Raw genomic sequence first — 12,430 nt, forward strand, 5'->3', positions numbered from 1 at the left:
ATAGGTTACTATGATGCTGTTCACATCGGGCCGCCTGTGGGACTACTGTCCTGCACTCTTATGATCATATGCGTGCAGGACAATAGCCCTGCGTGCGGCCCGATGCGCACAGTATCATAGTAACCTATGATGTTGTCTGCTCCTGTGCGCACGATGTATGCCGCTCCAGGACATATGGCCCGCTCATGGACCGTATGTCTCGGAGGGCATACGGTCGTGTGCATGAGCCCTTATTAGATGACAGTCACAAAGTGAAAGTACTATTCAAACAGTTAACACTTTGTGACAGAACAGATCAATATTTTTAATGAAGGCCAATTGAAAAATAGATTTTGAGCCAAAAATGAGTAACATGCAATCATAATAAAAAATTGCCTCCGAAGGTGTACATAGCCTTTAAAGCAGTTGTCCTTTATCAAGTGCGTATATTTGACTGTATTATCACTGGGGACAATTGACCATGTAATGCGTGTATTTGTCGAATTCCCAAGAGGAAGAGTCACTCGTTGTAGCAGCTCTCTACTCTGGCAGATAAAAAGGGGGTCTTAATAGGGCCTATTAAAAGCAGGTGCCAGCCAAATCTTGACCATTTCTCCACGACATTAGGCTTCATCGGACTAACATTATATGAATCCTGGGAGCTGACTTCATGGCGCCAATGGAGAGATACAAATAATTGGACAAAGTCAGTCCTTGCTTTCCCTGATGGGAGATGTAGACAAAGTGAAGTTCTAACACCTGTCGTTAGAAAAGTGAATCATTTGTAAAAACTTAGTGTGATCTGCAATTAAAATGACCGTGTATGTGGCCAGCTTTACCATGATGTTCAGGAAAAAAATCTGTATTCAGCAGGAGGCATAATTGTGTCTCCACACTCCAGCTTCAGTGCAGATTTTTCTCATCGTTTCTCATTGTTTTCCATTTGAGTGAGTCCTCACATGAGAGCAGTTTGGTTACCAACATGTCTTCCATTTGCAGGTGTCCAGGATTGCTGACAGCGAGAACGGAGTCATGCTGATGCTGGGACGGTGCTTGCCTCATATTGTCCCAAACGTGCTCCTTGCAAAAAGAGAGGTAAACCCATTCATTTTCGGTGACTTTTATATTTAGTTTTGCCTAGATTACAGTTTTCAAGCCGTGCATGGTAAATTAATTGAGTTGACAGTTTTATTTTTGTGCATGCATCTGCTGCTAGAAAATGGTTATGCATCTGTGCCAGGTGAGTTGAGTAGTTCCACAATATTCCTACCACATTCCCCTGTGTATCACAGAACCCAGTACTGGTCCGTTCATTACCGCTGTCCTGTCTGTCCGTTCAAGATATGAAAGTACTAGAAGTATCTTCGTCATATCCACTAAAAGTTTTGAAAGAATCTTAGTTTTTGCCCGCCTGTTCAATGTACTAACAAGTTTGGCTGAGATCCAGTAACTACAGCATTGCCTGTCTCCTATCCTATGCCTTAGGATGCATTCACACGACTGTATGTATTTTGCGATTCGGAAAAATCAGATCCGCAAAAGATACAGATCACATCCATGTGATGTCCATGTTGCATCCTTTTTTATTATTTTTTTTCGCGGACCCATTGTAACAATGCCTTTTCTTACCCACAAAACGAACAAGAATAGGAAGTTTCTTTTTTGCAGGGCTGCGGGACGGACATATGGTTACGGACAGCAAACTGTGTGCTGTCAGCATATTTTGTTAACCCATTGAAATGAATAGGTCCACATCCTATCTGCAAAAAATGAAGACCATGTGATACAGTAGCTTTTGATGCGATCTAACCACAGCTCTCTGTGACATTATGGGAAATACTGCCCGCGGACTAGGTTAGTTTCAGTAAAGATGGCAGATTATTCTCTTGTTAGAGGTTGCACATAGGAAAATAGGAGGTGACTGCTATAACGGGGCTTAGTGAGTGACGGGAGTGATTTACTGCATCTGTCAGTTTTTCTGTTGGAGTGCTGCTGTAACTCTAGTAGACCACTTGGTGGCAGCACAAGCTAGTGCTACAGTGACTGCTTACAGGCAGGAGTTATCATTTATTTTTGCAGGTCACAGTAGACATTCTTCAGCTTGGATTTATTGTTGCAAAATTTAGATGTCGTTAAACTAGACTATAGCGTCTTTTTGTGCTTCTCTAATGCAGAAAAACGTATTGGCATGCATAATCCATGAGTAGTCCTAAAAAAGTGACAGTGAATGTAGAAAGTGACGCCTCATGCACATTCAAACCTTGGGTGAAGCTGCTGTCACCTCTCACCTCCTGTGAAGGTTTCTAGGGGGAGGAGGAAATTTAGATCTAATCGTGTTAGCGCGATTAAAATCTTTTCACACTAAATGCAAATGACACATACTAAGCCAAATAATTGATTTTATTGTAAAGATTGCTGGAAATACTACCATTGATATGGCATAGGACAAACATTTTCTAGTTGCAGTAATGGTAGAGCGGTTTACCGCGGCCGCTAGCATACAGCTGTGGAGAAGTGAAATTATAGTAGATGCTTCGTCACTATTGGTTTACCTTAAAGCGGAACCCTATGCATTTTGTGTATGTTAAAGCTACTCAATATGGTTGTCCTAAATTACATCACTCCTAAGGGTCAGTTCACACCTCCCCTATTCATTTCCGTTATTCTGCCCCTTATTGGAGCAGAACAATAAAAATAACGGAAGTGCTGGATTTGGCACATAACTGAGAGGAACGGAGTCAAACAGATCCCTTTTGGGTTTTGTTTTTTGGGAGACGGGAGTCCACTTTATTAGCAGAGAGAAAAAAAAGCTCTGCACATTAATTTGTTCTTTAAAACGTACCGTGCGGCGGTTAAAGAAGTTGTGCTCTCATGCTCAGAGAAATGGAGACTGCCGCTCCATCACAGTGGTGGAAAATGTTCTGCACTGCATCAGTTTTATTAATCATTTCAGTCTCTATAGTGGTTTAAGTATCCTTTTTATAATTTGTGATTTAGTTTGGTGATGGTATCCCTATTGTTTTTAATGTAGAGACTTGGACATGACCATATTTTCCTCTACTGCCTCTCTGTAGTTTGCCTTCACGGTCTTTCTGTTGGTTGTGAGCTGTATAATTGAATAGACCACAGCTATGTGAGCTTCCTTTAGTTTGTTTTTGCTTGTTTCTCATGGCTGACCACAAGCCTAGAAATGTACACTGGGTGCACAGCAAGGATACACTATACTTTATTTATGTGAAATCTTAAAGGAATTGTCTATAAAGGAGAATGGTGCTCAATTTAAGTAATAGTAGCTTTGTTTTTATGTCTTGAGCCTTGCCTTATTTTTGTCTTTGCAGTATAATGCTTATTTTTATTATATACTTTTTGTTTTCACGGATTGCTATAAAAATCCATGTAGTGCAACTTCTAAAAATGGTGGCTGCTGGAACTAGATCTAGACTGTAGGCTGCACCCAGTTTAGAACAAAAAGACTAAATACAGAATATTTGTGACATAAAATAAGATTTACATTTAAAGTATTTAGACCACAAATGAACTCAATAGTCTTAAGCCTCTTTCATACGAGCGTGACGGATTGGCTCCGGATGCGTTCAGTGAAACTCGCACCATTTTGCAGTTAGGGAGCTACCACCCTAAGGCCCCTTTCACACGAGCAAGTTTTCTGCGCGGGTGCAATGCGTGCGGTGAGCACATAGCACCCGTGCTGAATCCTGGTCAATTCATTTCAATGGGTGTGTGTACATGAGCTTTTTTTTTTTTTTTTTTTTTTTTCACGCATCAGTTCTGTGTTGCCTGAAAAACACTGCATGTGCTATATTCTGCGTTTTTCACACAGCCCTGGCCCCATAGAAGTGAATGGGGCTTCAATGGAAAACGCATTGTATCTGCAAGCAAGTTCAGATGCAATGCATTTTTCACTGCTGGTTTCTAAGGGATGTTGTTTGTAAACCTTCAGTTTTTTTTTTTTTATCACGCGCGTGAAAAACACATCAAAACACATTGCACCCGCGTGGAAAAAAACTGAACGCAAAACTGAATGATCTTGCTTTCAAAATGGTGCGAGTTTCACTGAACGCATCCGGTGCCATTCCGTCACACTCGTGTGAAATGGGCCTGTGTTTTTCTTGGCGCTTTTTTTTTTTTTTTTTTTTTTCTTATGAAAAACACCATCAAATTAAAATGTTTTACAAGGTTTTTTTTTTTTTTTTGTCATTCAACTTTTTGAAGACTTTTTCCCTTTTAGAGGAGCCTGTGGTAAAATGTTTATAAAAGATCACCACCCCCCAAACCATGCTACAAAAAAAGAAATCATGCAAGAAAATGGTCTTAAAACACTAGTACTAAAAAGTGGTTGTAAGGTGTTTTCTAATTTCCTAGCATGTAACATCTGATCACAAGGAATGAGAAATGCAGCATTTTATGAAAAAAGACATTGGTGGACATTTATCAAGACCGATGTTCGCCTACGCCAGCCTTGGTCCCCTCAGCGCCTTGGAATGAGATGCCTCTTAATAAATTAGGAACATCTCTGGGAGTCCTTGTGCCAGAAACTCAGCTAGGGGCTACTGTAGGCTTGTTATAACTTCTGGAATGTTCTTACATAGCTTATAGTAAACCTGGCAGGCTGTGGTAGGCCACACCCCTCCTGTTAAGCCCCACCCCATATCCTGCTACTGAAGAAGTGTCAGGGCGCGCAAAAATTATGGCAGGCGCCATCATTTGAGACAATTTAACTCCTAAAGTATTGGCGTAAATACATTGATAAATTAAAAAAGTTAGGGAAGGCAGCATTTGTGATAAAATAATATCTATTCACCTATTTTATCTCCCACCATTTCTGGTGCTGCCACTTCAATCCTCGCTCACCACTGCAGCCAAGAAGAGGAGGTCATGGTTGCAGCATTGAGGAGGGTGGAAGTGGTGGCGATAAAAGTGGCAGAGGATTAAATACATGAGAGCAGGAGCGGGCTGGGAACTTAAAGTGGCCCTGAAAAAAATAATAATAATAGTGGCCCCATGTTGTATGTGTGTCCAAATTGACAGAAGGCAGGACCAACATAAGTAGTTCAGCACAAACTGCTGCCCTAGCAGAACCAAATGCACAGTGCCGCAGCATTCAACACTAGCACCGTCCTGAGGAAGGCAATATATTTGAAGTACCAGAAGCTCCTAGCATTAATTATGCTGGCCGTGAAGAGGGCTTTGGTCGCCCCACTGGGAAATTTCCCAATCTGCCCCTGGGTGATCATTTTATTGCTTTACGACAAATGCTGCCATGGCTAACTTTTTAATAACTCAGACATTGCTTATAATGCTACCTTTATATGTTGTCCTGAGGAATAAAGTGGGTTATTATCAGATGTTTTTGGGTAGTGAAGGGGTGGCAGTCATGAGGGTTACAGAATACAATGGGCTTATTGTGTTCTACTTCCTTTTCCTGTCCTGCACAGATTATAAAGATAAGTGCAGACAGGGATCACACCATGATGGCATTGCTTAGGTGAACATAGCAGAACAAATGCTTCCAAATAAATAGCTTACTGAGCAACAGACTGGTATACGGGGAGAGGAGGTCCAGTATGCGCTATATACCTATATAAGCACTCTTTTAGGGTCGATTCACACGTCCGCATTCATTCTCTATGGGCCGGAAGAGATGTGGAGAGCACACCATGTGCTCTCCGCATCCACATTTCCAGAGCGCGGCCCCAAACTTCCGGGCTGTGGCTGCGCAAAAAAATAGAACATGTCCTATTCTTGTCCGCAATTGCGGACAAGAATAGGCAGTTCTATGGGGGTGCCGGCTGGGTGAATTGCTGATGTGCAATACACCACGGACGTGTGAATCGACCCTTAGACTTTTGTTTTTATGCAATCCATGTCTCCTTTCCATATCATGTATAGTACTTGTTTCATACAGGTTGTAACTTTAAGGAATATCAATGCATGTGTAGCCTATTCATTGAATTATAGGAACTCAATCACTTACAAGTTTCCCATCATTCCTCGTATAGTAATATCGCGTGAAATATATTAAAGAGGTTCTACAGAATTAGTTAAAATATGGAAGAGGACTTTGTAAAGTTAAACAAACCCGAAAAATTTATATAAAACATGCAACAGAGGTCACCTGCCATTTTATTATTTTGTGTGACTGCTGCTGCCGATCATTGGCATCAGTGGTCACCTGTGCGGTGATTGACTATAGTGGTCAGGTGAAAGTCATCACTGTAAGCCCAGCGGGGGCAGGCAGGGACATTTTAGAGGTGAGTATGGTTATCATCTAAAACATTTTACAAAGTTCCCTGCTCCCTGCCAAATTTTGACACATTTTAGAAGAATCACTTTAAAGGCTGTGGACACTTTTGGGGCACTTTTTTATGATTGCATTTTACTGATTCGGGGCTTGAAATCATGCTTTCAACTTATAAAAAAACAACCCATCTTTCAGTTTCACTGCATGTACACACTATTGCATTCTGCTTTGCAGTGAATCTGTCAGAGCTGCTCTGACGAATCGTTCAGTAGTCCTAATCTGGCCTTCTGACAGCTGGTAAATATACAGTACAGACCAAAAGTTTGGACACGCCTTCTCATTCAAAGAGTTTTCTTTATTTTCATGACTATGAAAATTGTAGATTCACACTGAAGGCATCAAAACTATGAATTAACACATGTGGCATTATATACATAACAAAAAAGTGTGAAACAACTGAAAATATGTCATATTCTAGGTTCTTCAAAGTAGCCACCTTTTGCTTTGATTACTGCTTTGCACACTCTTGGCATTCTCTTGATATGAGGTAATCACCTGAAATGGTCTTCCAACAGTCTTGAAGGAGTTCCCAGAGATGCTTAGCACTTGTTGGCCCTTTTGCCTTCACTCTGTGGTCCAGCTCACCCCAAACCATTTTGATTGGGTTCAGGTCCGGTGACTGTGGAGGCCAGGTCATCTGGAGCAGCACCCCATCACTCTCCTTCATGGTCAAATAGCCCTTTCAAAGTTTTCCCAATTTTTCGGACTGGTTGACCTTTATTTCTTAAAGTAATGATGGCCACTCGTTTTTCTTTACTTAGCTGCTTTTTTCTTGCCATAATACAAATTCTAGCAGTCTATTCAGTAGGACTATCAGCTGTGTATCCACCTGACTTCTCCTCAACGCAACTGATGGTCCCAACCCCATTTATAAGGCAAGAAATCCCACTTATTAAACCTGACAGGGCACACCTGTGAAGTGAAAACCATTTCAGGTGACTACCTCTTGAAGCTCATCAAGAGAATGCCAAGAGTGTGCAAAGCGGTAATCAAAGCAAAAGGTGGCTACTTTGAAGAACCTAGAATATGACATCTTTTCAGTTGTTTCACACTTTTTTGTTATGTATATAATGCCACATGTGTTAATTCATAGTTTTGATGCCTTCAGTGTGAATCTACAATTTTCATAGTCATGAAAATAAAGAAAACTCTTTGAATGAGAAGGTGTCCAAACTTTTGGTCTGTACTGTACATTCTATCTAAATTCAGTTTGATAAGAATGTAGCAATGAGTGTCTATGAGCTGTCTGGAGTCCAGAGATAAGTGCTTCACATTGAGCCCTCAGAGCAACTCCCTGATGGATTCAGTGTGAGGCAGAGAGCAATAGTCTGCCAGTGCACTGTAGAGGAACAAGTGTTGGAAAATGTTCAACAGACACCAACTGAAAAAATTATTTTATTTTTTAGAGTAAAATGCAATGATATAAGAAATTGTCCCAAAAGGTGCCACTATCCTATGACGTCATCTTTATTTTCCTCTAACAAACCACTTTTGCATTGTTTTTTTTTCATTCTTTTAGTTCCTTTTTCTTTGTCCTCATCTGTATTTCCACCCCTGCTCTTTGTTTCCCTTGTATGTATGAATAAAGCAAACTATTTTAGGCTGGATTCACACCATTTTTATATTCATGGTTTTTGTATTAAAAAAAGAGAAGTAATACCAGACTTTTTTCCTTTATACTTGGATCTTCTCCATGGTGATGGCTACAAGAAATGAAAACCTGTGAACCCGGCCTCGTAGTTACGTTGCACTATGCCTTTAACAATCCCTTTGTACCCCTGCAAAACTGAGCAACAAAAATTATCTTTATCCACCCATATTTTAAAGTGGCTTTTAAATCAATGTATGTCAAAGTAAACCTTGTTGCCATCTGTTCATACTTCTGCTTTTTTATTTTTTCTTGACAAACAGGAATTGATTCCATTGATACTGTGCACCGCCTGCCTCCACCCAGAGCCTAAAGAAAGAGACCAGCTCCTGCATATTCTGTTTAATTTAATAAAGCGTCCAGATGATGAGCAAAGGTATGATTTGCTTCACAGCCATGTCTCTGGGCTTGTCTGCTGATCCCCCTCCTCAGGGAAGTCCTTTGAAGGGGATGTGAGAAATTGATGGCTTAGCTTTAGACTGACTGTAGGCACTCCCCACCGATTAGCTTTCTGATGGGAATGTGGCGACATGACGAGCGTCGGGTTCCCTGCATTGCTTACCAAGCACAGTTTTGTACTTTTGGTATAGCCTGTGCTTGGCATCACACTTTACTACAACCTTGTCCCATTCAAGTGAATAAGGAAGAGAGGCGACGCCAGACACAGACGCTAATAAAAGTTTGGACTGTGCCTGGTAAACCACAAAGGGGACACGCAGCTTGCTGCGGCCTCCTTAGAAAGCTAGTGAGGCTTAAAGGGGTATTCCCATCTCGCTAGGATATGCCCCCATTGTCTGTTAGGTGCGGGTCCAGCGAGGAGCGCTGTGGCTGGAGGACCCCAGATTTCCTGGGGTTCATCCACCACCAAGCGCTAATCCCTGCCTCTCCTATAATAGTGAATGGGAGCGTACCGCGCATGTGTGGCCCATGCTCCCATTCATTTCTATGGGGCAGACGGCAATAGCAGAGCCAGCGCTCAGCTATTTTCGGCGGCCCCATAGAAATGAATAGAGGGCGGCTGCGCAGTGCGCTGTCCTTCACTTTCGGGGTTTCTTTCTTGATGTAGATGCGGGTCCCAGCGGTGGGACCTGCACCTGTAAGAAAATAGGGGCATATCCTAGCGTTATGCCCCCATTGTCTGAGATGAGAAAACCCCTTTAGTAACATAAATTAGAGGCCCACGTGACAAATTATTGTTGTACTGTTATCTTTTTCCCCTCTCAATTGTCCCTTCAAGGTACAGTTGCAAGAAAAGGTATGTGAACCATTTGGAATAATATGGATTTCTGCACAAATTGGTCATAATATGTGATCTGATCGTCATCTAAGTCACAACAATAAACAATAGTCTGCTTAAACTAATAACACACAAAGATAAACAAAAATGACCCAGGATATCCCCAGGGTGGGTAAGGAACAATGCCCACCCTTGGTAGCCACAGGGGATACACCTAAAGTATAACTCGGTAAAAGCTCCCGAGTGAAATAGCAGAAACAAATGAAAAAAGAGCTCAAATTACCAAAAATATATAAATTTTATTGTCATATGTTAAAATAACAAAAAGGAGAAAAATAGATAAATACATAAGATGCCGTAAAGCAAGGTGATGAGGGCGGAGAAAAAGCAGAGCGCCACCCTGGGAGGAAAAGTACACACGGGAAGAAACATAAAGAAATCAAAGTACAGTTATGTCTAACATGGGAAAGAAGAATCCTGGGTACAGTGCCCAACCCATGGAATGAATATATAGATGGTAAAATGCAATATCAGGTAGAGCAAGGTCAGCTCCTGCATCCCCACTGGAAACAATTGCAGAAGTAAGTAGCATAAAGGGCAAAGTGTAAATAGACACAAATGACCACACAACCAGCGGGGGGCAGGGGGGACCGGAGCTCACCTGAAAGAACCGTGTGCAAAGAGACCCAGGGTGGCGCTACCCCAACGCGCGTTTCGGCGTGCCTTCGTCAGGGGGCACGCCGAAACGCGCGTTGGGGTAGCGCCACCCTGGGTCTCTTTGCACACGGTTCTTTCAGGTGAGCTCCGGTCCCCCCTGCCCCCCGCGGGTTGTGTGGTCATTTGTGTCTATTTACACTTTGCCCTTTATGCTACTTACTTCTGCAATTGTTTCCAGTGGGGATGCAGGAGCTGACCTTGCTCTACCTGATATTGCATTTTACCATCTATATATTCATTCCATGGGTTGGGCACTGTACCCAGGATTCTTCTTTCCCATGTTAGACATAACTGTACTTTGATTTCTTTATGTTTCTTCCCGTGTGTACTTTTCCTCCCAGGGTGGCGCTCTGCTTTTTCTCCGCCCTCATCACCTTGCTTTACGGCATCTTATGTATTTATCTATTTTTCTCCTTTTTGTTATTTTAACATATGACAATAAAATTTATATATTTTTGGTAATTTGAGCTCTTTTTTCATTTGTTTCTGCTAATAACACACAAAGAATTAAATGTTACCATGTTTTTATTGAACACACCATGTAAATATTCACAGTGCAGGTGGAAAATGTATGTGAAACCCTAGACCAGGCATGTCCAAAGTCCGGCCCGCGGGCCAATTGCAGCCCGCGGCCAGGAGTAAAACGGCCCCCCAGAGGTTTGATTGAATCGTTGGTATTCCGGCCCCTCTCACCAGTCACCGCCAGCTCACCGGGAGCCCACAGCTTACAGGAAGAGGCTGCATCAGCAAAGGCCAAATCTCGCGGCGGGGCTCCGTTGTCGGGGCTCTATGCTGGAAGAATCCTGATCAGTTTTATCCTAATGCATTCTGAATGGAGAGAAATCCGTTCAGGATGTCTTCAGTTCCGGACCTGAACGTTTTTTGGCCGGAGAAAATACCGCAGCATGCTGCGCTTTTTTGCTCCGGCCAAAAATCCTGAAGACTTGCCGCTAGGCCGGATCCGGAATTAATGCCCATTGAAAGGCATTGATCCGGATCCGGCCTTAAGCTAAACGTCGTTTCGGCGCATTGCCGGATCCGACGTTTAGCTTTTTCTGAATGGTTACCATGGCTGCCGGGACGCCCATGTCCTGGCAGCCATGGTAAAGTGGAGCGGTGGAGCAGTGGAGCAGTATACTTTACCATGCTGAGCTTGTTTGGCTCAACATATTTGTGTGAGAAGACATTCTCTGTTATGAACCTTAACAAGAATCGCATGCGGACAAGACTAAGTGACTCTTCACTTGCGTGATATTTTGCGCATCAAAACCACAGCCTTTGAACCAGATCTAGCCTATCTGCTGCAGTCCAGATTTCAGTTTCACCCTTCACATTAGTGCAGCAAGATTTTTTTCAGTTGAAATGAATACATTGTAAAATCTCAGTTAAAGGGAACCTGTCATCAACTTTATGCTAATCTCACTGAGGGCAGCATAAATTAGTGACAGAAATGCTGAAATTTCAGCGGTGTGCCCCTCATGAGCGAAAAGTAAGTGGTTGCTGAGAACCAGCATCATAATCATTACAGCCCAGGCCTTGAAAAGAGTCAAATCTACCTGAGAAGAGTCCTGGTTATTCCTAATCTCCTGCTCTCCCCGTCCATCTGCTGATGATTGGCAGTTCTCTCGTAGACAGAAAGGGACCTTGGTAGAAGACTGTCAGTCATCAGCAGGCGGGCGGAAGAGCAGGAATCTATGACTAACCAGGACTCTTCTCAGGTGACCGGGACTCTTTTTTTAGGCCCAGTCTGCAATGATTGTGATGTTGGTTCTCGGCAACCACTTACTTTTAACTTATAAATGACAGACCCCTGAAATCACCTCACCTGTCTCTACTTTATTCTGCCTTTAGTATAGTATGGGCGGAATAAAGTTGATAACAGGTTCCCTTCAATGTCAGTTGGTCAATCAGTTATAAATATATTTGAACATATGAGTATACTTGGTGTTATGTTCCAGTTCACATTTTTGGAATTTGAAAGTTAACAGACAACCTTGTAATGTACTGTTTCCGACATATTTCTGCCTCCTGTTTTTTATATTGAAGACAGAGTGATTTAACACCTGTTTAGATTTGTCATCCAAGTCACAAAATGAAAGGTATGCCGTTTGCAATAAAATTTGCATAAAAGTTAATTTGCATGTAATTTTCATGGTTCAAAGAATGTTGGGCAAAATGGTCGGCCCTCGCACATGTTCAATTTATCAAATCTGGCCCTCCTCGAAAAAAGTTTGGACACCCCTGCCCTAGACTAATGACATCTCCAAGAGCTAATTGGAGTGAGGTGTCAGCCCACTGGAGTCCAATCAATAAGATGAGATTGGAGGTGTTGGTTACAGCTGCACTGCCGTATAAAAAACACACACACACACACCAGTTCTGTGTTTGCTTTTCACAAGAAGCATTGCCTGATGTGAATGATGCCTCGCACAAAAGAGCTCTCAGAAGACGTACGATTAAGAATTGTTGACTTGCATAAAGCTGGAAAGGGATATAAAAGTATCTCCAAAAGCCTTGCTGTTCATCAGTC

At 42.3% G+C, this 12,430-nt stretch overlaps 1 protein-coding gene across 4 annotated transcripts in view; it reads left to right on the forward strand.

Moving 5' to 3' along the window:
• Window positions 1–12,430, forward strand: part of RELCH (RAB11 binding and LisH domain, coiled-coil and HEAT repeat containing) — a 127,184-nt gene that overhangs the window by 65,027 nt on the left and 49,727 nt on the right. For all 4 annotated transcript variants that reach the window (XR_006389948.1, XM_044293122.1, XM_044293120.1 and 1 more), the window contains 2 exons: window positions 979–1,074; window positions 8,210–8,322. Coding sequence is in view for 3 of the 4 variants with exons in the window: in XM_044293122.1 (XP_044149057.1) it covers window positions 979–1,074; window positions 8,210–8,322 (209 nt within the window). In the remaining variant the exon portion in view is untranslated. The remainder of the gene's footprint in view (window positions 1–978; window positions 1,075–8,209; window positions 8,323–12,430) is intronic.

Source organism: Bufo gargarizans, chromosome 5 (genome assembly GCF_014858855.1).
Source record: "Bufo gargarizans isolate SCDJY-AF-19 chromosome 5, ASM1485885v1, whole genome shotgun sequence".
Classification (NCBI taxonomy): Eukaryota; Metazoa; Chordata; class Amphibia; order Anura; family Bufonidae; genus Bufo; species Bufo gargarizans.